General features: G+C 44.5%; 1 protein-coding gene across 2 annotated transcripts in view; it reads left to right on the top strand.

The window, feature by feature from the left end:
* LOC147605977 (uncharacterized) overlaps window positions 1-26,446 on the top strand; it is a 53,936-nt gene that overhangs the window by 14,137 nt on the left and 13,353 nt on the right. For both annotated transcript variants that reach the window (XM_086792471.1, XM_086792472.1), the window contains 7 exons: window positions 6,944-7,021; window positions 7,129-7,248; window positions 11,134-11,210; window positions 11,522-11,591; window positions 18,658-18,735; window positions 18,826-18,978; window positions 19,115-19,223. In XM_086792471.1, coding sequence (XP_086648597.1) covers window positions 6,944-7,021; window positions 7,129-7,248; window positions 11,134-11,210; window positions 11,522-11,591; window positions 18,658-18,735; window positions 18,826-18,978; window positions 19,115-19,223 — 685 coding nt within the window. The remainder of the gene's footprint in view (window positions 1-6,943; window positions 7,022-7,128; window positions 7,249-11,133; window positions 11,211-11,521; window positions 11,592-18,657; window positions 18,736-18,825; window positions 18,979-19,114; window positions 19,224-26,446) is intronic.

Genomic DNA, 26,446 nt, shown 5'->3' with positions numbered 1-26,446 from the left:
GCGCTACAGTATCCCTACCTGCTGCCAACATCTGGCAAGCCATCCACCATTTGGTCTCGGAAAGCCCGCTGCAGCGCATCCAAAGTGGCCAAAATGGAAATTCCACAAATCATCGATCTAAGTGCCTGTCAGCAAAGAGAGTGTTGAGAGTTTGTATATACCATTCTCCACTCGGCCTTCCCATATAACCTGGCTTGTTGCTTTGTCCCGTAGAGCAACAAAATGCTCATCAAACTCCACCCGGAAGCCAGTCTTGCAAACCTCATGCACTGACAAAAGATGAAAACCAAGTGTTGGGACATAAAGAACATGAGAGGAATGCTTCCCTCCTTTGCCATCAGGAATAATTTCCATCTTGCCCTCACTGTGAATTGGGATAGTGGAATTGTCGCCAATGAAAATGCGACCTAACTGCCATTTACGATCCTGTAATAACTCTCGGGAAGGAGTCATGTGCCTGGAAGCACCACTATCGAGAATCCACTCCCGAGTATCCTTGGCGGTGAAACCAACTGCCTCCCTACTTGAAGAAGATGGAGCATGTATATCCATAATCTCGAACTGCACAAAAGCTGGAGTCTTGGCAGCTGCAGTTGAAGAAACAACACTCTTCTCGGTACTCTGCTTAGGACATTTCCTTCAATAATGGCCTTTCTCGCCACAATTGTTACAGGTTTGCTCGGCCTTCAAAGCATCATGCTTTGAATCGGGCTTCTTCTCAGAAGACTTCTCTTTGCCCTTATTGTTGTTGTTGTTGTTACGGCCTTTCAACCGCTGGCCAGTCAAGGCCTCAGAACCTCCGTCCTGTGGAGGGTTGGTAAAATGTACTCCCTGGTCCAAGACCATAGGCACAAGCTCCTCCCATGTGATGGTGCTGATGAGCCTCCCACCGGTGATCAAAGAGGAGTAAAAAGCTGAATACTGAGAGGTTAGATGAGACAGCAAGGCGATGGCCATGTCCTCTGAAGATGAAGATATCTCCTTCCCAGCCTGAAGAACCTCTTGCTGAAGAGCTTGCAACTTGTTGATGTGCTCCAGCATTGTCGAAGACTTTGCAGGATTCATCACCCGCATCTGCACTTCCAAGGAAATCCGCTTCATGGTTATACAGAGAAGCCAAATGCTGCCAAATCCTTCTAGCCAGCGGCATATGTTTGATATGATTAATCACCGCAATTAAGGAAGATGAAAGAACACACACGGGCATTGACACGATCCAACAACTAAACAGGCTTGAGCCTCCCGTTCTTTCCAAGTAGAGGGTAAAAGCTCCCCATCCTCCAACTCCGGCCATGGAACACCAATCACAATGAAATCAGCCAAGTCATAAGACTCCAAGACAGACTCCATCATTACCTTCCAGATGCTATAGTTGGTCCCGTTCAACTCCATCATTACCTTCCAGATCTTCACGTGCTTGTTAGCCGTCTCAAGCAAATCTGCCATCTCAAGGGTTCACAAGTTCTTGTGAAGGGAGAGTGGGTGGGAAAAAAGAATGAACAAGGGGGTGCAAATAATATGCAAGGTGGCTGTCCAAGGGTGATGGCCACCTTCCACGTGATCTCCAAGTCCCGAAAAGCCCATGAAATCTCCAATCAGCACCAAAAAACAGCAAACCCTAAAGCTCCCACTGTCTCCAAGCTTCAAGCTACCTGGGGCTCTGATACCATGTCGGAATGCACAGCGGAAAATGAGACAAGTGCTATGGAAAAAAGAACGCAGAAGTGTAGAGAGAGAGAAGCTGTATAAACTCTGCTATATACACGAAGATCTGATACAAATGAGGAGGTGGGATGGTACCAGTCGGCCAGCCCAAATACAGCCGACAGGCTGTCCACATGTCCATGATTGGGTAAAAGCCAGTCGGCCAGCACATGTATAGTCGGGCAGCACAAGAACTTAGTCGGCCAGCACAGTGTGAGCCGGCTAGGACAGACAGACCCCCACGACTAGAAAAAATATAGGGAAAACATGGAAAAAATGGGGAAAAATGAGAAAAGCTTTGGGTGAATATTTATCTCGGGAAGAGAGATATGTTGAATGTTGATGCCGACTGAATGTTTCCCTTCTCCAATGCTGAGGTCCACCCTTGAGATGCTGGCTTCCCTCTATGGGCTGCTGACTATGAATGAATTACTGCCTACGAATGTTGCCCTTGATCCTCAAGCCAGAAATGCTGAGAAGAGAAGATGCCTAAACTGAATGAGGCGCTTTTGCCTATATATGATATGTTGCTGCTGGTCGGTTGTACCTACTGCTATTGGCCAGTTATCTGGGACCTCCACGACTTCATTAAATGCTTTAAAATGCTGTTGGCTGCATGATAATTCCCACGATTGGTGATAATACCTAGTCGGCTGGTTCACATGTTGTCGTCTGGTTCCACGGCCACGACCTGCAAATACTACATGCCCTACATGCTTATGATGCCTTAAGTGCTGTTGTTGGAGCTGTAACAGTCCCATACACATGCTGCACATAACACCATATTGGGGAATATGGGAATTTCCCACAAGTTTAGGACACGTGGTCAAAAGTTTGGATTAACCATAACTTGAACACCACTAATCCAAAATGAGCGCTTTATAGCTCTTTAGATTCCATTTTTCAAGCGCTTTCCAAGGATAGGTCATATGATAGGGTTTTGAGAAACTTACAAACATGTTATCCATGTTCCCCTTTTTTAAGTATTCAAAAATGGGAATTGGGAAATTCCCAAATTCACTAATATGGTGTTACATGCTGTGATATGTGCTGTAAATGCCTTGGATAATACTTGATGCTCATGAATGCTATCTGATTAATGCTTATGGATGCTAAGAATGCCATGTCACTTGTACACCAACTGGGTGTGCATGTAACAAAAAGTCTCCTCATAGTCAATGTCCTCACGATGAGCATAACCCATAGTGGCACCCGGTTCGCGCACCGCCCAGGAGGTTCGATTCGGTACGGTCGATACGTACGGTACGGTTCCATACGATGGTGGTATGGTCAACTGGGATTTGACTGTTTTTTAACCCGTTTTTTCTCTAACCATTTTTTCACCGTTTTGGGCGTTGGAGAGCCGTTTCTTGGGCGTTTTTTTGGGACTGTTTTAGGCTTTAGGCTTTAGCCTTTTCTTGCCTTTGCTTGAGCCTCATTTTATTATCTGGATAATATGCCCTCCCCCAACCCGATTCTGATAAGTGCTCATTGCTCAACCCTCCCCTCACAAATGCTCATTGCACAAGTCTATCCTCTCCCTTGAGCTCTCCTTCAAGGCTCAACATTCTAAATTTCTATGTTTTGGGTAAGTTGTAACTTCTCTAAATTTTGCATCTATATTTATATTTTTAAGTATTTTTTAAATGGACCGTACCTCCGTTGTATTTTTATTTTCAAAATTTAGCGGTGCGTTTCAAGACCGTATTTGAACGTACCGTATCGAATCGAACTTTTCGTACCTGACAATTATGGCATAACCTTTAGTGACCATCGCAAAGCTTTAAACCTACAGCCTCTACGAGGGTAGTGTGCTACACCCTATTTATGTTCACATCATTCACTTCAGGGGGGGTTTGTTAGCCATTTCTCCTCCGAGAAGCTCAATGTGAACTAGTCTACTCATGGGCACTTTTTACCATGGTTGGACATGGGTTTTTCCCGTGTGAACACACTTATTGTGTGTTGGCCTTTTAGGCCTAGACATATAGTACTTTGTACCACACATTTCATTATTATCAAAGTACATGTTATCCAACACATATCGAGCTCCTCTAATGCTTCTCTCTGTGTGCTTGAACGTGTGTGTCTATGTGCCTCTCTCTTGCAGAGCTCAATGTGAAATAGTCTACTCATGGGCACTTTTTACCATGGTTGGACATGGGTTTTTCCCTGTGTGAACACACTTATTGTGTGTTGGCCTTTAAGGCCTAGACATATAGTACTTTGTACCACACATTTCATTATTATCAAAGTACATGTTATCCAGCACATATCGATCTCCTCTAACGCTTCTCTCTGTGTGTGCTTGAGCATGTGTGTCTGTGTGCCTCTCTCTTGTAGAGCTCCATCCCCCATACCCAACGCCTCGCCTGCAGCTTCTCGCTACCTTCTCGCCAGCTCCTCGCCAGCTCTACACGCACGCTTCCACCCTGGAGTACAGCTCTACACACCATTTCTCTACTGTGTGCTGCCGTCTAGAGCCGTACACTGCTGATGTGGCACCTGTGTGGCTGCTGTACTTTGCTGCGTGTCATCATTGCGCTGCTGTACACTGCCTGTAACAAGCACTTGCTGTGGAAAATTGTACTTTGTGCGTCGCTTGCACATTAGAGCTACATTTTTTACTTCATTGCAGCATGACTTGGTTTTCTTCTCTCTGCAATTTCTGCAATTTTGTAACGGACCCGGTTGCCCGTTGTGTTGGCACACTAAAGATCACTAGGGTCCTCTCTAGGGCAGTATACCCTTGGGAGTTGGCACAGGCTAGGGAGATGGCGACCTCTCTGTCCCACTCCACCACGCACTCACACAAACTCAAGAATGGAATACAACACAAGAGCTAAATAGAGTGACATGCACACAACACAAGATAGAAGTAGGCAAGAGTTGGGACACCACAAAACCATGTATTGCATTGGGGATCCCCTCTTAGTACACCAAGGTCTCTCTTTATACAATGGGCGTGGCCCCTTGGGCCATCACGAGCCAAGTGCTAAAAGTGGTCAGTGATAGATGCCGTTGGAGTAGGTGAGAGGCGCCAAGCACAAGTGGGTGAGCACCGCTTCAAGCGGTCAAGTGGGTAGCTGCAGATTCCCTCCTTGTGTGACTGGTGGTGACCCTTTGGGGTGCCACGTTTGAGGTTCACGAACTTGGGGTTGCCCGAGCTTGGGTTCACGATCTTGGAGGTGCCCGACCAAGGGAGTGAGGGTGGGTACCTGACTAAGGGTAGTGAGGGTGGCTACAAATTTTTTTACAGAACACAACTTTTATACAGAGAAACAAGCTCTTACACATATTTTACTCAAAAATCAGATTTTCCCTAAATCTTTTACCTCTCCATTGCTCATGCAAACTCCTGCAAGTTTCAAATTTTACAAAATTGCCCCTACACACTACTGCAAAATTTGGGGGTTTTTTTCATTTCTTGCAAAATTGATCCCATATAGGTTTTATAGGTTATAAGTTTCAAATATTTTGTCCGGAATTCGGGCATTTTACAGACAGTTTGTTATATGTATGTATATTCAGCAGACATTTGAGACAGTTTGATTCAGTTGCAGTATTTGTTTAAGTTAGATTTGTGTTTAGTCAGTGAATACATATTATTGGAAAATGTCTGGAAACACAGTGACTTGTTTGGCATGTTTTCAGTTGAGGATAAGTTGGACGGTACTAACTATCCCATGCGGGCATACATGATGAAGCATGTATTGGTTGCAAATAATTTATGGATATATGTACCTGGTGCTGAGTTAAGACCTACTAGTCCTGCACCTGTAGCTAGCACGTCAGGGGGGTCCATTGTTGGGACTAGTGATTCTACTTCCAGTGGGAGTGCACTGCTGACACCTCTACCTTCTACACAAGAACAACTTAGATGGGATGCTAAAAATGGACATGCGTATGCATTGATCATTCTCTCATGTGGATGGCAAGTCATTCCTCTTATCCGTTCATGTACTTCTACTAAGGGTGCATGAGATGTCTCGTTGTATTAGATCTGGAATGAAGCTCTTGTAGCTTATGTACGGGAGAAGCTTGACATGGAGCATATGACTGAGGGTGATTCTATGAATGTATTCCTCACCCATATTAAGGATTTGCGTGAGCAGTTAATCGGCAAAACCGTCTTGAACACGACTTTCCATCCTGTCCTATATAAATGAGGTCAAAGGGCATTGAAAGACATATATCTTATTGATCTCTCAGGCATCTTTCAGGTGTTAGCAAGAACCCCCGCATAGAAGAATCAGCATGCTTTTGTATGCAAGTAGATTAGTATACACAAACCGGATCTAGGTCAAGATCCAAGAATATTTTTGGAATACCTAATAGATTAGGTATAGCTTGTCTTCTGTGTGTTTCCTTATTAACATGGGATTAGTGATAATCTCTTTTGCTTAGTGTTAATCGCAGACACGCTTTCACAATGCCTGTCACCCATAGTCCTCATATCAGATTCAACAGAGGAGCTATAGAGACACCTCCATGCACTTTAGAGTTTTTATGATGAGAGGAACCTCACAATGAATTTTGGGAAGACCAAGGTTATTCTCTTCAACACTTCTCATGAGGTTGCATCCAAACATTCTTTCTCATAAAGAGGTGAGGTGGTTGAGCAAGAAATATAAAATCTCAACAATTAAAAAAAGGGGGCTTCACCAAGGGAGGGGGGGGGGGGGGTTGGGGGGATGAGACTGGAAAAAAGTCTCTGTCACTAAATGGAACAACAAGCTTGAAGTACTCGCTGTTTGCCTGCAAAAAAGTTCCTATGATACTATGGCAGTTTCAGTAGTGAAAAATGACCAAAATGACACTATGAAAACTGAAATGCCATACTGAAGTGAACAAGTGACCATTACACCTTTACGAGTTATCGTGTTCCTAGGATGGAGTAATCACTTTGTTTACTTGCTGACCCCAGGCCTGTAGGGCTGTGAATTCTTTGATGAATTTTTTTACTCACATGGATTGAAGATAGACAAGAGATGTACTGGTAAGGTCAAGGATGTACTGATGTGACAGAAGACTTGCTGAAGGTCAAAGTCATGTGGATATGAGTGAATGGGTACACCCTAATTGAGTCGACAATTCTTGCTCATTTACATTTCAAATGAGGACACTGTTATGCTTCATTTGCCGCAAGCTTTTCCTTGTGGATGTTCTTTATTTGGCAGCTAATGAATGGATTAGACAGTTTAAAGCCTTATTTAAATTTTACTACATCGTTTGAAAGGCTTTAGCAACTCTGGGCCGAGCCCTTATGGGAACCCTCTTGCTTGGAGCACTAAAAGACGATGCAGAGTCTGTTCAGGTATCTCATCAATGTTTAGTGGTTGGAGTGTGAAGTGTGAGTTGCTGTATTTTTTTTTATATGTATTTTATTAAAGTATCGAGGGTTTTAACAAGTCTGAGTTGCAGATTACCTTCATGGGAGATGGCCCTCTAGGGAAAGTGATGGCTATAGCAACCAAAGAAGGGTGGGTGAAAGGATTTGTGGAGAATGCCTTATGTGATCTTCCTCTAAAAATCAACAAAAAGGCGAGTTCCAATATCATTTTTGCTATTTCTTGGGTTTTGGTGATTCCTTGAACTGACAAATTCCAATGAATCTTTTGATGACATCACTTGGCACCACTAAGTTGTTCACATAATTGTATGTAGCGAGTGCATCCCTTGGTGCTTGGGGAAAATTGGTAGGTCTTTTGTAGTGAGAGAGATTAGTCACAGGCAATGGCCACTTGCTAGCCCAAAAATGAAGGAACTCTGTTTCCTCAGAGTTGCCACTTCCATTTTTGTTTCCCATTTTCCAATCTATGCTCATCCTCCTTTGGTTTGCCCCTTCTAGTGCTGTCCAAGTTGTGATTGTTCCTGAATGTCTTCACTATTCCCCCCAATTATGATATCGTCTTCCCTCTATTCTCCCCAACTATTTTGCCGATTCCTGACTCTTCCAAACTTTCTTGGTTTCTGTTTCCTTGCCATTTCTGTTTCCTAGTTTCAGGGGGCAGACAATAGCTGTTTCCATTCCCATTTCTGTTCAATGTGTGATGGAGGCATCTAGCTTAGTCTTCTGTGTGGTGATGCTAATAATGGGCTTTCCATGCTATATCTTGTAGAGTGGGGGTTGGGACTGAGGCCTGTAGAGAAACATGAAAGCTAGAGCAGACTAGAAATGGAACAAGAACAAAAACCAAAAAAATGAAAGACAAAGAGTTACCTTGAGATGAGTGTAGACAAGACACAAGATTAAGATTCATTGATGTGACACCTACAATTTATAGGTGAGAAGTACAAGATTGAGTAGACTCACTTATGGGATAAATGTAGAGGTGCCACATGGCACTAGACTCAAGACACAAAGACTGAACTGAAACTAGACTAGAGAAATAGTACACCTAGTGTGCACTTATTTCCAACACCCTCCTTAAGTGGACACTAGGAGGAAGACAAAAAGACAAGACTAGAAGACAGACATAAAGACTGATAGACTGAGAGACAAGACATGAGAGACAAAAGATCCTGAGACACCCCTCCTCAAGTGATATCCTCATATGGGTCCACAAGGATAGGGACAAGATGGCAATCTCTGCCTCTTAGGTAGGGACAAGAGAGAGGTCAAAAAGCATAATGAGTAAGACACTAGAACCCCTTGACCTACATCATCGGTGGTCAAAGTGGTAGACAAGAAAGGTAAAGTAATCAGAAGGTCCATTCCTCATCATGTGAGGAATGAACAGCAAGATCTGCTGATGTAGATGCTGCAGCAACATGGGCTGAGGTAGATGCAGGGGCTGATGTAGAGGTTTTAGAGTAGCAGTCCTTCTCCCGGTGATTATCACGGCCACAAATGGTGCATGGATGAGCCTTGAAGCAGTCCTTCTCCATATGATTAGTTTTTCCACAATGGGTGCAAGGCTTTCTTACCTTAGAACCTCCTTTCTTTGCTAAAAATGCAGTGTCAGTTACCTTTTGTTGTTTTATTCTTTCCTCTTCTTGGAGAGCATTGATGATACCTTCAAGAGTAGGATTATTGTGATACTTGAAGGTAGTGACAAGAGTAGCATAGGTGTCAGGTAAGCTTTTGAGAAGCACAGCAATAGCAATATCTTCGGAGATGGGGGACTTCACTGATGAAAGCTGAACCATAAGACTGCGAAAATAATTGACATGAGAGGCTATAGTAGCTCCCTCCTGCATATATAGATCAAAGAATGAGATCATAAGTGCAATCTTAGAGTTTTTAGAACGGGGTCCAAAAAGGGTATCCAAAGTGATCCATGCTCGAGAAGCAGACTGTATGTCGGAGATGTGATGAATGTAATCATCTCCAAGACCGAGCAGGATGATAGCATAGGCTTTGTCATTCTTAGCAGTGGGAGCATAAGTGATAACTTGCTCAGTGTCGGAATCTTCGGGAGCAGCATGGTGAACAACGTCCCAAAGACCTTCTTTCATAAGATGGCACTTGATTTTGATTTGCCAAGTATGAAAGTTGGAGCCATTGAATTTGTCGATAGACATGAGAGAATGAGTAGAAGAGGCCATGTGGGAAGGTCTTACCTCTTGCTAAAATGCAAGGGCAGTGTCTATTCCCTTACAAGATTGCAGAAATGAATGAAAGAAGAGATCCAAACTGTTTTTAGAAGCCGGCTCTCTCACCACTTGTCAGGGCCATAGCATGTGACAGCCCATCGAAGCATGAGGAACTAGCAGTTTGCAGATATGAGGATAGGAAAAGGATTGACCAGCAAACTGAAGGAGACAATGCACAATACCTTGTAGATTCGTCAAGAGGACTGAACTGCCTTTAGATGATGCGTAGACTGTAGATGAAGAAACATCGCCTCCAGCAGATAGACGTAGACTGCTGCAGAGGTGTAATACAGCTCCTGTGAATAAGTAGTACAAGTGCTGCTCATCCAGAGAGGGAGGCCGACAGTAGCTGCAGGTATGGAGTGATGCGCAACCTGTAGAGGATGAAGCGCCAGCAGCAGCAACTGGAAAACAGGCCGGCGGACAGCAAAAGCTGGCGGACAGAAGGTTCAGGCCGGTGCAGGGTGGTTCAGAATGTGAATAGGCTGGGCAGCACGTGTAGCTTGAGAGGCGACGTTGGACAACAAATGCAAGTCAAGTTACACAACATGTGCAGATCTACGCAGGGCAACAGATGGGCTGCGCTGAGTTGAGTGGGACAACTTGGAGAGAATGGCGAAAGCTCATAAGAAAAACAGGGAAACCCTAAAAACTTGCTCTGATACCATGTAGAGAAACATGAAAGCTAGAGCAGACTAGAAATGGAACAAGAACAAAAACAAAAAAAATGAAAGACAAAGAGTTACCTTGAGATGAGTGTAGACAAGACACAAGATTAAGATTCATTGATGTGACACCTACAATTTATAGGTGAGAAGTACAAGATTGAGTAGACTCACTTATGGGATAAATGTAGAGGTGCCATATGGCACTAGACTCAAGACACAAAGACTGAACTGAAACTAGACTAGAGAAATAGTACACCTAGTGTGCACTTATTTCCAACAAGGCCAATGTAATAGGAAAATTTATTGCTCAAATCGAGTATCAAGGAAACAATCTTTACATAAATGAATCGAAACAAGCAAGAAAAATAAAAGATACTGGTTCGATTTTGGATTAGCCCATGGTGAGATAGTGTGCCAAATGCCATCTGTGGGTCATGGCCTGCCACGGTATGTTTCTCAATTAGCATGGGTCTTGTTGGTAAATTAAGTGATTATCGTGAGACTTTACTTACATTCATAAGAGATGAATCCATACACCCCTGCTCTGTGCCAAAGAAGATCCCTATTAGAGTAGGTTCAATTATGAGCTCATTATGATTAGAGGCTCATGATGGCAAACAGGGCCTGGGGGCCTGCAGGTGTGTGTGTGGGGGGTGGGGAGCCCCATGGAAATCTCAAATGCAAGGAGAGGTGCCACTGGGAGGAGCTGAGTTTGCAAATAGAGGGTTATGTTGTTTGGCTAGAGGAGGAGTTCAGACATTTAAATGCCCATGTGCAAGGCCTGCTCACGACATATTCAGGTAAAATCTTTGTGCTTGTGTGTTCTATCAACCAAGTGAGGGAGAAGAAGCCCCTGAGAGGAGGGGGTTGTGAGATTGAAAAGTTTTAGCTTATGATTTGTGTTTTTGAATATTAGCCTGTGGAACAAGACCTAGGGTTAACATTATTTTCGTTTCATGATGTAACCGATACGTGAAATCATTAGAAACATAAAAAAATAGACTTACTTTTCTGAAGGATAAGGATTTATGATTACAGGTTACATAGCAAACTTGACGTGTCTTGTGTTCGTTTTCATGCTTAAATATCTGGTGCATGACTTCGATATCATTGACGAGTGCAAGTACAAAGCTACTGAATAACTTTGCAGCATGTGATGCAGCTTAACGTTGGCGCTGCAGTAGGATCTGGTATGTTGAATGTCTCCCGTTTCCATCCAAACTGGAAACAACCATATGTGTAAGTTAGTTGGCTAATTGTTATTTTTTTCAAAGTTGGTTTTAATCATCAAGGGATACTGAGGGGCTTTACAGGCCTGTGCACACATGAAAAACTGTGATGATCTGCCACTGCTGGTTACTGACAGGGAATCTTCCCTGTCCAAGCCCATACCATTTGGATGGGAATGATCTGTAGAGGGCCAGAACGCACACCTTATATGTTTCGGGGTTGAATTTATATAATTCTCGATGAAATTGTCTTCTCATGTGGTTTAAATGCTAGAAAGCAAGATAATCACTTGATCAAACTAGATAGTTGGTTGTTCTCAGAGGAACAGTACCAATATTTTCTGGAGAAATTGCTGAAGACATTGCCCATTACCTAGCAAGCAGTGAACAGGTATGCCTTTTTTCGTTTATTTGTTTTTATGTATGTTTAATTACTTTATCCTTAAGCAAAGGATATTTTTGATAATGTTTAGAGACCTTTTCTTCGTGCTATAAATTTCTTTTGGAAAGTATTGTGGTCTTTAGTTAAAACTTGGAATGAGCTAGGGAGGTGCTCACATGAAAGCAGAGAGCTGCAATCATAAGCGTCCAGGGTTGTTACTGCCCGAGAAAAGTCAAAAGAAGAGTGGATTTACGTGTCAAAACATGATAATGGATATTCAGAATGTTAAGCCCTCAATGCATTTTCGGCGAGCATATGGACTCATACTTAAGGAGACGTAAGGCCTTCTTATAATGAGAATTTTCCCAAAAGATCTCAATGCTTTTTGTCATAAAACAAGAGATTTGGTTTTTAGGCCATGCTAGAAGAGGGAAAAAAAACTGAATATAACCCTTCAAAATCGATTGAACTATTCTCAATCTGACATGGTGGCTAAGTAGAGAGTTTCCAATATTCCAATTGAATCATAAGTTTTTGCAGCACCCAACTTGTAGCATCACGAAGTGAAAGTGAAATATTCCATCCCATAGGATATCCCAAATGTGTGACATGTTGTGTAGGCGATATGATTTGCCCACGCCATAGAATGCTGTCCATTGAGCTTCGCTAAGGGGCAACAGTTTTGATTTTTTAAAATTGATAAAAAGACTTGCTATCATTCCAAACATATGCAAGGCGTTCATGAGACATTGCAGATGTGATTGCATATTTTGAGGAAAGGAGTCATCAGCATATGCATGAGCAACCAAATACCGACCATATAATTTGTCAGCCTTAGTGAACTTTGTAGAAAATATGAAAGCAAGAGCAAAACTAGAAATGAAACAAGAACAAATGAAAGACAAAGAGTTACCTTGAGATGAGTGTAGACAAGACACAAGATTGATACATTCATTGATGTGACACCTACAATTTATAGGTGAGAAGTACAAGATTGAGTAGACTCACTTATGGGATAAATGTAGAGGTGCCACATGGCACTAGACTCAAGACACAAAGACTGAAACTAGACAAGAGAAATAGTACACCTAGTGTGCACTTATTTCCAACACCCTCCTTAAGTGGACACTAGGAGGAAGACAAAAGACAAGACTATAACATGACAAAAGATAAGACCAAGACAGAGAGACTAGACAAGGATTGAGAGACAAGCTAGAAGACAAGATGGACAAGACTAGAAGACAGACATAAAGACTGATAGACTGAGAGACGAGACATGAGAGACAAAAGATCCAGAGACACCCCTCCTCAAGTGATATCCTCATATGGGTCCACAAGGATAGGGACAAGATGGATCTAAAACAAGACACAGTCAGATTTGATAGACAGATAGACAGACAGACAAGACTAGATAGACAGAAGACTGACTGTAGACAAACAGATGGACCTTGAAGACATCCCCTCCTCAAGGGCAATCTCTGCCTCTTGGGTAGGGACAAGAGAGAGCATAATGAGTAAGACACTAGAACCCCTTGACCTACATCATCGGTGGTCAAAGTGGTAGACAAGAAAAGGTGAAGTAATCAGAAAGCCCACTCCTCATCATGTGAGGAATGAACAGCAAGATCTGCTGATGTAGATGCTGCAGCAACATGGGCTGAGGTAGATGTAGGGACTGATGTAGAGGTTTTAGAGTAGCAGTCCTTCTCCCGGTGATTATCACGGCCACAAATGGTGCATGGATGAGCCTTGAAGCAGTCCTTCTCCATATGATTAGTTTTCCCACAATGGGTGGCAAGGCTTTCTTACCTTAGAACCTCCTTTCTTTGCTAAAAATGCAGTGTCAGTTACCTTTTGTTGTTTTGTTCTTTCCTCTTCTTGGAGAGCATTGATGATACCTTCAAGAGTAGGATTATTGTGATACCTTGAAGGTAGTGACAAGAGTAGCATAGGTGTCAGGTAAGCTTTTGAGAAGCACAGCAATAGCAATATCTTCGGAGATGGGGGACTTCACTGATGCAAGCTGAACCATAAGACTGCGAAAATAATTGACATGAGAGGCTACAGTAGCTCCCTCCTGCATATATAGATCAAAGAATGAGATCATAAGTGCAATCTTAGAGTTTTTAGAACGGGGTCCAAAAAGGGTATCCAAAGTGATCCATGCTCGAGAAGCCGACTGTATGTCGGAGATGTGATGAATGTAATCATCTCCAAGACCGAGCAGGATGATAGCATAGGCTTTGTCATTCTTGGCAGTGGGAGCATAAGTGATAACTTGCTCAGTGTCGGAATCTTCGGGAGCAGCATGGTGAACAACGTCCCAAAGACCTTCTTTCATAAGATGGCACTTGATTTTGATTTGCCAAGTATGAAAGTTGGAGCCATTGAATTTGTCGATAGACATGAGAGAATGAGTAGAAGAGGCCATGTGGGAAGGTCTTACCTCTTGCTAAAATGCAAGGGCAGTGTCTATTCCCTTACAAGATTGCAGAAATGAATGAAAGAAGAGATCCAAACTGTTTTTAGAAGCCGGCTCTCTCACCACTTGTCAAGGCCATAGCATGTGACAGCCCATCGAAGCATGAGGAACTAGCAGTTTGCAGATATGAGGATAAGAAAAGGACTGACCGGCAAACTGAAGGGAGACAATGCACAGTACCTTGTAGATTCTTCAAGAGGAATCGATGGCAGAACTGAACTGCCTTTAGATGATGCGTAGCCTGTAGATAAAGAAACACCGCCTCCAGCAGATAGACGTAGGCTGCTGCAGAGGTGTAATACAGCTCCTGTGAATAAGCAGTACAAGTGCTACTCATCCAGAGAGGGAGGCCGACAGTAGCTGCAGGTATGGATTGATGCGCAACCTGTAGAGGATGAAGCGCCAGCAGCAGCAACTGGAAAACAGGCCGGCGCAGGGCGGACAGCAAAAAGAAACTGGCGCAGAAAATTCAGGCCGGCGCAGCCTGTGCAGAATGTGTATAGGCTGGTCCTACAAGCTGAGTGCAGCTAGGGAGATGGTGGCCTGAAGTTATGGCGGGCAACACAGGGCAGGAGCAGCATGCTCTGATACCATGTAGAAAATATGAAAGCAAGAGCAAAACTAGAAATGAAACAAGAACAAATGAAAGACAAAGAGTTACTTGAGATGAGTGTAGACAAGACACAAGATTGATACATTCATTGATGTGACACCTACAATTTATAGGTGAGAAGTACAAGATTGAGTAGACTCACTTATGGGATAAATGTAGAGGTGCCACATGGCACTAGACTCAAGACACAAAGACTGAAACTAGACAAGAGAAATAGTACACCTAGTGTGCACTTATTTCCAACAAACTTATCTATATATGTGAAGAAGCAATAGCATAGAGCAAGGCACTGAGAGGGTAGCCTTGTCGAACAGATCTACCCAAAACCCATCGAGGGGATAAGTCTTTTCCCAAAATGCATTATCTCGATACAACCAGTAAATTATGTTCATCATTTTTGGACCGAAGCCCAACTTTCGCCATGACTTCTGCAATGTAATCCCATTAGACTATATCAAAAGCCTTAGCAATATCAACCTACAATAAGATCACATCCTACTTGGTATATTTTGCATACATCATGCCAACATTGACATTAGCAATGTTATCTGTTATTTGTCTACGAGGCACAAAACCATATTGCGCTGGATGGATACCCCTATTCAGAAAGTTTTTGACACAAATCCTTTTTTGGCACTAGTCTTATCAGTCCCTCCTGCCAAGCAAAAGGCATGACGCCCGAATTCCAAGCCTGATTGATGATAAGCAGAAGTGACTCTTCAAGCACAGGCCAAAACTGCAAAAAGAACTCCACATTCAATTCATCTCACTGTGGAGTCTTCCATTTACCAAATAATAATTATGTTATTCACTCTAAGAGACATTACTGAAAAGTCATACCCTTTCAAAAAAAATATTTGGAAAAACTTCCCCTCTCCAACAACACCCCCTCCCCCCCCCCCCCCCCCCCCCCCCCAACACCCCCGCCCGGGCCCCAAGAAAAGATCCTTCCATTACTTACCAAAAATCAAAATGGCTAAGTACATGATCCAATCTCAATCATCGGAGACAAGAAAACAATAGGGGGGACAGATAGGGGCTCTTCCTCGCTGGCTGGCAGATCTTGGAGGAAGGCTATCTCATACAATGGGGGGGAGGGGGGAATAGCCAAATAGGTGGCCTGTAAAGTCAAGTAACCTTGCTTTCTTTGACCCTGAGGAAAGGACCGCTGCTCCAGATCTGCAAAAAAGCCTCTCGGCGCTTGTGCATACGCTCAGAGCCGCCTCAAAGTTCTTCCACTAGCCACGGAGGGTGTGTATGATGTCCGTCCATATGCTTTGGATGGACTCAGTGAGTGGCATGGCAGTGCCCTCTACGACCTTGCTACAGCGAGCATGCCAAATGTGCCATGCTGCTATACTGTTGATGATCTCCCACCTTTGATAGGGGCCTATGGGACTCCTCACTACTGGGGCTGTCATGATTCTGTGGTGGGAGAGAAGAAGGGCGAGGTCTTGTCCCTCCTCATATGCTAGGGCCTGTGTTGTCTCGGAAGCCCAGGCTACCACCTCCAGGTGATGGTGCGGGCTTGTGCCATAGTCCATGGTGAAGATGCGGAGTATGTGCAACCAAACCTGCTGTGCCTTGGGAAAATCCCAAAGGCAATGCCGCTGTGATTCTAGAGGGTGTCCACATCTAAAATAGAGAGCCGGCCAACCTCCAACTGCCAGCCAGGTGCCCACTGCCAAGCTCCTGTGAGTTATCTGCCAAAGGAAAAGAGTAATCTTCTGTGGCTAGAAGCTTTCCCACAGCTGCTTCCAAAAATCACGAAGGAAACATGTGGGTATGCCTTGAGTCTATGAGTGTACTACTGCCCGCTGGCATACTATCAACCTCTAGCATCTGAATCTTGTGGCCGAGATGGATTTATTAACAAAGAAGGGGATGTCAAGGGCACCCTCGGGGGTGAAGGGATTGTGCCACTACCATTTACTAGGATCCCATTGTAGCCGCATTAGTGGCCGGCCCTCCCATAACCATAATCTCCAAAATCTCTCTTTGGCCACTTTGGCTGGGGGTGGGTCGACGTGCCATCTGTGGTCATGAAACCCAATCACTCTCACCCTTTGTAAAGTGCAGCATTTGAGGTCCTCTGTCGAGGGGGGGATCGGCTCAATCTGCCTTGTAGCCCGATAGAGAAAGTCATGAGGGTGCTTCCATCTGCACCATAGACTTCCATCGGGATATCATGTCTGGTAAAAACTCCTACCCACTCAAGGGGAGGCGGGTCCTGGCCGGTGCGAGCCACTGAGGAGGGATAGAGGAGTCGATGTTGAAGGTGCTGTCTTTGCCTTGGATCCCAACTAGGCTCCTTTCCTGAGCCTTCGGCGGGAGACGCTTGAAGGTGAGCCACTCTCCAAGGGACTATGCTGGTTCCTCGCTTGATGCGCCCCATGAGACGTGAGGATGAGAACCTTACATGTGGCCACTAGGAAGGATAATCAAGGGTTCCAAATGAGTGGTTGCCAAAGTCTCTCCTTGTCTAGGGCTGGGGGAGACTAGTGAAGAGCAGAATGAATGTGGTCCCATGCTTGGAAGAGGCTGGCCGGGAATCGGTCCTTGAAGGCTGGGCCAAGTCCGTGGGTCCTCATCTTTGTGAAGATCCATCTTGAGCTCGGGGACTAGGGAGTTCCAAGAATTGGAGTGCAAGCAGAGATGCGGGCCATGAGAAAGTCCTTCCAAGGCTCAAATACATTGAAAGGTCATACCCCATTACAAGGGTTACCTAAAAAGACTCGCCTCTTCCAAAAGGGACACAACTACTCAAAGAAACATTATTGAAAGCTCACACCCCGTTACAAGGGTTACCTAAAAAGACTTCTCTTCGAAGAGACAACTACTCAAAGTGGCATCACTCTTCAATCAAGGTCACACCTCCACACAGGGGGCCTGACTCCTGAATTGTAACCCTTTGCCCTCTATTTAAGAGAGGCTTGCCATCAACACAATCATCCTGCTTTGTGCTGTATAATTGTTAATTTCAGTGTCAATTCTTAATCATGTTGAATTAGATATTTAATATGAGTTTTGGAAATTCCTGCGCTTTGGCAGATAACCTACATGCTCATATGGAAGTATATATACATTGGAATGTTCTTGGCTTGCCGTTTTTGAATGGGGGTTAGGAGCTGCTTTAACACCTTACATGTTTATAATGACTATGTTGGCTATGGTACGTTGTAGAGTCACTTACTATGACAGGCCCTTTTTGAGGGATCCATCCCTACCTGGTTCTATGTACACAATCTCTTCTTGCAGGGGTTAGAAGGAAGATCTTTTTTTTTGTTGGGATGGGAGAATGGGTTTGCACGTCTCTGTAACCTTTTCATGACCAAAGTCTCTACTCTCCATCATAACTAGGTCCATGGCTGTCCTCTATTTACAGTTCGCAAGTTGAAGTTTGAACTTCCTGAACGTAGAACTTGTCAAATTGATTTGCATGTGGTGTGGCATAGCATGCAAGAGTCTATTCAGCCCTGTATCATACCAACCTTGAAACAATCAGAACAGTGATCTCAATAATCAAGTGTTAAACTTCCTTGTACCTCAGCTGCAGAGTTGAATAAATCCAGGGATTTTACACGTGTGAGTTTGCTGACCTCATTTGGCATCCATGTTTCAGAAGATCTCAAAGTTTGCACATTGTTCTTATTGAAACTTTGCATTTATTTGCATTTTTCTTTCCATGGTTGTTATTGATATCTTGACTGGGCATATCATTCGTATGACAATGTGGTGCTTGGCAAAAAACATCCTCTCTGCCATGCCAACATCTTGCTACATCATTTTTGGAATGCTGGATCATCCTTCTTGCAATAGAATAATTAAGCACATGTGCACGTGGGTGTTGGTGTGCATGCACGTGCATGCGTGCATGTGCATGTCAGGCCTGGGGTTGGGGACAAATTTCTTTGCTAGGTTGTCAAATCATCTTTGCAGGTTCTGTAACCCCTCCATTTTCTTTGGCTTACAATCTATAGGTGAACACAGCTATTGGACTAGGTGTGACGCTCAAGAAGGATGGTATGGTACAATCTGCACAAGGTTTTCTAGTGCAGGTGTGCACATTTTTCAAAAGCATTGCAACATAGATGCATGAATGGAGGTTTTTTTTATGCACTCATGGTACGGTTTGATTTGAGAATCAGGTCTTGCCGTTTTGTTCGGAAGAAACTTTAACGAAATTGGAGGCAAATATCAAAAAAATGAGGCCCTTGTCTGGCACATCGGATGAATCAAATGCCCAAGAAGTACTTGAGTCCATATTGGAGGGCATCGGGATGGGTGAAGTGTACACATTTGTAAGAAAGTTGTAAAAACCAATTGTCAATTTCGGTTTGCTCTGATTGCAGTCAACATCTTATGCAGATCACTGTGCATATATGGATGGGTTTCATGTGCTCTTTTGGAGATTGAAGTTTTTCTTGCTCTCTTCAGGTGAAACCCAGGTTTGGACCGTGTGATGTTTCTGAATTGAAACAGCGTATGCTTCGGGCTGTGGCATGCTTAGGACCCTCAGATCTGCAAAAACTGCTTGATGAGCAAGGTATTACTGAAACCCTAAGATAGATACTCCATGATTGTTGTCTTATTGTAGCAAAGCCAGTGGTATGGTTTGTCTCCCTCTCTTGCTTCTCTCCCTTTCAATACTCTTCTCTGCTGCCTATTCTATCTTGCTGTCGTCCTTGCTTGAACCTCCCCTCTGCTGCCCCTTTTCTGTTCTTGCTGCCCTACACCTGCTGTGCACTGCCCCCTACTCCCACCTGCTTTTAGCCCTCTTAGCCTTCATAGCCTCCTCCTTCTTCCTTCACTCTCCCGCTCCATAAGGAGTTTATTGGCATGATCCACCTGCTACTGGCACCAGGCCTTGACTCTTTAAAACTTACCCTATCATCTGGGTTCTGCTATCTTTACAAAACCCCCTGTATATAACACAAAGAAGGGGGTAATGGGCATTTACCTGTGTGGTATATGGGGGGTATACCCCCTTGCATACCTAAAAAAAAAGAAGATGAAACAGGAAGTAGACACTCTTAATTCATAATCCATAGCAAATCCAGCGGCTTTGCAGGTCCATGTGGATGTGTGTGCCTCTAGGGGTGCTAGTGGCTTTGGGGAGCATGCTGGGCACATTTGTTGGCCATCCGCCGTCCCTGCCATGGTGTGGTATCGGACGCATCATGGGTAGCATGGCAACTCTTGGTTTTCAAGATGGTATCGGAGTCCCGGTTCATGGTGTTGGAGTCCCGGTTCATGGTGTTGCAGGCCACTTCCTTCCATGCTCGATTGGAGGGGGGTGTTGGAGGTGCAAATCTTGCATGGGTAGTGAGGATTGTAAGATGGGAAAATGCTTAGAGATGCCAAAACCCAAAATGCGTGTTCTTGGGTTACAACATGAAGGGATATCTTCTCTATGACCCTCAGGCAAATAAGATCATAGTGAGCCGTGATGTGGTATTCCACGTCGATGGAAGAGTTCTTCATTGTGTAACAAGGAAATCACCAAATCAACACAATTTCTACATGTAGCATAGACTTCCTCACATTCCGATGGAGGGCAACCGTTATCATTTTCTATGGAGATGACTTTGAAGATGAAGAACTAGAGCATGCTGTGCCACAAATGCAGAGTAGACTTTCCCACATTCCGATGGAGGTCAACCTGCACCATTTTCTATGGAGATGGATTTTGAAGCTGAAGAACTAGAGCATGCTGTGTCACAAAAGGGTAAGCTATTCCCTAAGTGATATAGGCAACTTTAGGATGAAGTAGAAGATCCGGTCATTGAGGATGTGCCTCAAGATGTTTGTAGATCCAAAAGGTTAGAGGATAAAAATAGGACTTAGGATAATCTTGTGAACTATGCTCTCATGTTAGAGGTACTCAAGCTTCAAGAGCCCACTAATCTTGTTGAAGCACAAGGGTTCCGAATTGGATGGAAACCATGCAACCATAATATGATTCCATCGTTGAAAACCACACTTGGGACCTTATAGATCGCCCTCCTAGAGGCAAGCTAATTGGTATTAAGTGGGTTTACAAAGCAAAATATAGGTGTGATTGTACTTTGGAAAAGTACAAGGCACAATGGTTTGTACATGTGGGAGGTTTTGACTTTCATGAGACTTTTGCTCCCATAGGGAGGTTACGCACAATCTGCACTGTCCTTGCGTTGGTGGCTGAAGGGAGGTGGCCTGTTCTCCAAATGGATGTAAAATCAGCTTTCCTCAACGGGAATCTCGAGGAGGAGATTTATGTAGAGCAGCCACCAGGGTTCGTGGTTTGTGATTGTAAAAGTGTAACATGCTAAATATGCAGAAGGGTGATTGATGATGATTAACACTAAGCAAGTAAGATAAACGCTAATCACATGCACAATGATGAGTAGAGAGAAGGAGAAAAGAGAGACTCTTTACCTAAAGTACTCCTAATTATATTACTGAATCGATGAGTAATTACAATGATTGCAGATCACAAATCTGACTCTTGAATGCTATGCATAAACTAAATGCTTACCGCCCTTCTCTGTGCGTTAGTGGAAAACGCTGATGTGGAGGTGTACTTGGCTGATCTAGGTGTTGTGGCTACATGCCCTTGGTCTTGGCTCTGCAACCTTTGTCTCTGAATGCCTATAAATGACCTGTGGCTTGCCTTTTCATAGGGATCTTGATAGCAGGTCGTATTTAGGTTGGTTTTGCCTTTTTTCACCTACATAATAATGTCCAAAATGTCATATTTAGCTTCCAAACTATACCCAAAAGGTGTCCCAACTGGTCCATGTCGTGGGCACCATTAAGGCTCCCAAAACTGCTCCAAATTGCCCATATACAGCCTCTTTAGGCGACTGCAAGAAATAATCATGTCTATGTGGCACCATCGGAAGGTGTGCACATGACATCCCCTCTTACCGAACTTGGAGCTTTGGGACAAACCATGCACCTTTGGTTGTTTCTTGACTTGGTCTTTTTGTAGGTTCAGCTCCCAACTTTTTGAGTCCTTTGCCGCTACTACCTCCATTGGAACTTCTAACTCTTCTTTTGGCTCCTTTGTCAATGGATGCTCTTCCGATATGGGAGACTTTTTTGTCTCCTCGGAAACTATTGTGGCACTATTCTCATCTTCCACTCTGTATTCAGAGAGACATACTTGAATGGTAGGCGTTATTGCCTCCTTGGGAATCTACCGGTTATTTGAGATGAAATCTGGCACTGCATCAACTCTTGCTTTGACTCTTCCACCATCGACATGACATGTCCCAGAATGGGGCTCACAATGAGGTGATAATTAATCCTAAAAGGGTATTAAACATCTATATAAGTATAGCACTGTTATGAGCGAGTGTGTCACATTGCACCTCATTGCATTGTGTATGTGACATTTCCTCCTCCTTAGCTTCGCGGTAGTTGCATGGCCTCCAAGTAGTCCGCCAATAACTGGGGGTACTCTTGGAAGAAATCCTCATCCAACCAAATGGCTTCGTGAGTGCCTCGGTCCTTGAACTTTGTATAGAGCTATCGGATTCTGTGATCGGAACCATGCTTCCACTTATGGAGCAGAATTTGCTCGGGCTCGATGACTTCAGGCTGTTGCTCATTCGGAACCTCTTGTAAGGATGGTCCAACATACGGCTTTAACTATGAGACATGGAAGACATCATGCATAGTCCAATTGTTTGGTAATTTCAACTTCTTAGAAACATCATTGAGCTTCTTTACAATAGGGAACATGCCGAAACTTCGGAAAGAAAGCTTGGGACAACGCTTGCCCACTTGCTTTAACCGGTGCTGCATGATGCGGAGAAATACCCAATCTCCCTCCTTGTAGTTGACATCCCTACGAGACTTGTTGGCTTGCCTGGTGTATGCCTCCTATGCTTTGGTTAGGCGCTCCTTTATTGCCTCAATGATCTCTGAGAATGACTCTATGATGGTGACACCATCATCGTAAGAAGAGACAACAAATGGCGACCAAATGCGGCCTCTTACGGAGTCCTACCAATGCTAGATGAGTGAGTATCATTGAGGATTTCCTGTACCAACGGAAGATACTGTTCCCACTTAGATTGCTTGTCATGGTAGTATGCTTTGAGAACTTTGAAAGCCAGTTGATTGTAAATTTTTGTTTGGCCATCTGTCTGTAGATAAAAAGCACTAGACAATTGCAATTTAGTCCCAAAGTTATCAAACAATGCTCTCCAAAAATAAGGAGTAAACTTTGGATCTCTATCTGAAGTAAGTTTCCTAGGAAAACCACAAACTGGATACCAAAGACGAATAAACAAGCGAGTAATATCTTCGGCTGCGGCCGTTTGTTTGCACGGAATGAGAATGCAAAATTTACTGAACTGGTCCACAATGGTCAAACACTGTATTCTGGGCTCCTGTTGCGGCTAGAAGAGGTTCTACGAAATTCATGTTGATGCCATGAAAAGGTGCCTTGGAAATAGGCAAAGGTTGTAGCAACCCGGCCTACTTTGAGTATGGAACCTTCACCTTTTGACATATTTGACAAGCTTGGACATATTGGTAGACATCCCTTCGCATTTTTAGCTCTAACTTCTCCAAGGTACTGTTGATACCTGAATGACCCCCAACAAGAGAGTTATGTGCATCATGAAGAAGTGCTTGTCTTTTCTCTTTGAGTATGCATAGCTAGCTCTTGTAAAACAACTAGCCATCTTGGATGGAGTAATGACCTGGTTCTGAAGTGAGGGCCAAACTTTGGGGGGTCCCAAATTCGTATGATTTCGCATATTGTGCTTTCAGGCTATCCAAATCTTTTCCTTGAATTTCTAGCACAGTGGACTCTTGTAATGTCTGAATGGTTACCATACGACTAAGATCTGACTCCACATGGCTTGCCTGTCACTCCATTGGGCACTAGGCATGGTTCACAACCATTTAAGTGCCTGATGGTTAGTCTTTACTTTGAATTCCCTCATGTAAAGGAAAGGTTTCCGATGCTTAAGAGCGATCATCACCCCTAATAGCTCTTTGTCATACATCGAATAATGCTTTTCGGCATCATTCAACTTGCAGTTGTAGTAAGCCACAAGTCTTGCTGTCTTGCTAATGAATTTCTAAGAGCCTAAGGGGCCAAAGGTGCATAGCTAGCTCTTGTAAAACAACTAGCCATCTTGGATGGAGTAATGACCTGGTTCTGAAGTGAGGGCCAAACTATGGGGGGTCCCAAATTCGTATGATTTCGCATATTGTGCTTTCACGCTATCCAAATCTTTTCCTTGAATTTCTAGCACAGTGGACTCTTGTAATGTCTGAATGGTTACCATACGACTAAGATCTGACTCCACATGGCTTGCCTGTCACTCCATTGGGCACTAGGCATGGTTCACAACCATTTAAGTGCCTGATGGTTAGTCTTTACTTTGAATTCCCTCATGTAAAGGAAAGGTTTCCGATGCTTAAGAGCGATCATCACCCCTAATAGCTCTTTGTCATACATCGAATAATGCTTTTCGGCATCATTCAACTTGCAGCTGTAGTAAGCCACTGGTCTTGTTGTCTTGCTAATGAATTTCTAAGAGCCTAAGGGGCCAAAGGTGCCCTTCTTTTCGTTAATGTAGAGCTTATTGTCCTGCAAAAGTTGCAAGACCTTTCTCCACATCGTGCTCGTGGTGCTCTACTATGCCAGAGAAGATGAGTATATCATCCAAGAAGATGAATACACACTTACCAATTAGCTCAATAAATACCCAAGACGTCATTTTATTGAATGTTGCTGGTGCATTGGTGAGGCCAAATGGCATTACCATGAACTTGTAGTGGCCACGCTCGGTCAAAAAAGCCGTTTTTGGAATGTTGGCTTAAAAATGGAGACTTGGTGATGGCCACTCGTGAGGCCTATTTTGGAAAAATTTCAATCATCATTAAGACACTCCAGAATATACCAGATGTGCAGAGCATTTGGAACTTATTCTTTTTTTTTTCCGAGAAAAGATCCTTTCATTAGTTATATAAAAAAACGCCCGATGGGCTACAAAAAACGCCCGATGGGCTACAAAAAACCCTCTCTTGCTCATAAGAAAGCAGAGCAGAGATCCAATCAAGGCAGCTAGGGAGACTCTCCCTAGGAGCAAAAAAGTACAAATATCAGTACAAAGAATTGAGAGGCTATATCATACAATAGGAGGAGGGAAAAGCCAAATAGGTGGCCTGTAGTGCCAGTGGGGGGTACCCACGTGTAGGGTATAGAAGGGGCCGCTGCGCCAAGTGGTGTGAAAGGCCTGGCGCCACAAGATCACCTCATCCGAGTCGCCCCGGATGCGGTCATACTGTCCTCACAGGGTGTGGATCAACTCCTGCCAAATCCCCCGAACAGTCTCTGCTGGTGGCTCCAGTCTCCCCTCAAAGGCCCTAAAACACCGGGCTCTCCAGGTGAACCAGATGGTGAGGCTGCTGATCGTAGATCCCTCTCCTGTGTCCAGTCGGCGGACGAGAAATCCGGTGAAGAAACAAGGCGAGGCTGGCCCCTAATCAGCAAACTCAGCATCGAGCAGGTCCTCACCCCGGACTGGGAGCTGAAGTCCTCTCAAACCAACCTCCTCTGCCGTCAGATACATGCTCATAGCCCAAGCAAAGAAGAGAAAAAGAAACGGGACGAGAGGACACCCCTGACGGACTGATCTGGTCAACTCAAAACTCGGCCCCCGTCCTCCTGCCATCAGCACCTGGCTACAAGCTGTGGAATATAGAGCCGCCACTCCTCGAATCCAAACTGGCTCAAAGCCTAGGCGAAGCATAGTGCCCTCTAAGAAACCCCAATCGACTCTATCGTATGCTTTCTCAAAATTGAGAAGCATCACGACCAGGTCCTCACCGAGAAATCTAGCTCGGGCCGTCGCCTCCCAGAAGGTGAAAATGTTGTCAAGGATACTGCGCTCCTTGACGAATCCTGTCTGGGTAGCATGAATCAACTCCCCAAGGAAGGGCTGGATCCTCAAACTCAAGGCCTTTGCTAAGACCTTGTAGACAGTATTGAGGATCGTAATAGGTCTCCAATGCCGAATATCATATGACACTCCCTCCCCCTTGGGATAAGAAAGATCAAGCCCTCTGAAAAGCTCTGAGGCATCACCCCAGTGTCCAAAACATACTGAAAGCCCCTGTGGAGGCCTGGCCCCAAAAGGTCCCAATAGCGCATAAAAAAGGCAGGCGTCAATCCGTCCTCCCCAGGGCAACTATGGCGCGGAAGGACCCTCAAAGCCTCAGCAAGCTCAACCTCTGAAAGAGGCTCACCCAGAACTGTGCGCATACGATCTGTGACCCTCCTCTGCACATGGGTCCACACAGTCTGTCTGCAAGCATCCCGTGCCTCCGTGGGCTGGCTCCGCTGAAAGCAGGTCTCTATAGAACTCAGTGGCAATGGCTCTGATCTCCCCGGGCTCAGTGGCTACCGATCCGTCCTGCCTCCTGAGCTGGCGTACTCTTGCTCGAGCACGGCGGGGTCCAGTAATCTCAAAGAACTCCCTAGTCACTCTATCACCAAGCTGCGTCCACTGAGAGGCCTGGCGATGATAGTAGAACTCATGTCTCTGCTCCTCTGCCTCTCTAACCTCCTGGCGTGCCTGGCTCAACTGGGACGCCACCCACTCACATGTAGGCTGCTGCTCCTGAAGGCGTTGGAGCGAAGCAAGGCTACGTCTCAAACGACGCTCCGGCTCTCGTGTCTCTCCCAGCCGTGTCAAGGCTACAGCGTGCAAAAAAGAGCTGAGCTCGATGAGTCCCTGGGCACACTGGCTTGTTGCATCC

This window comes from Cibotium barometz, chromosome 58, assembly GCF_041138505.1.
Source record: "Cibotium barometz isolate CiBa-2024 chromosome 58, ASM4113850v1, whole genome shotgun sequence".
In the NCBI taxonomy this organism is placed as follows: Eukaryota; Viridiplantae; Streptophyta; class Polypodiopsida; order Cyatheales; family Cibotiaceae; genus Cibotium; species Cibotium barometz.
The sequence above is the reverse complement of the archived record's forward strand: the minus strand, read 5'-3'. Positions and strand labels throughout refer to the sequence as shown.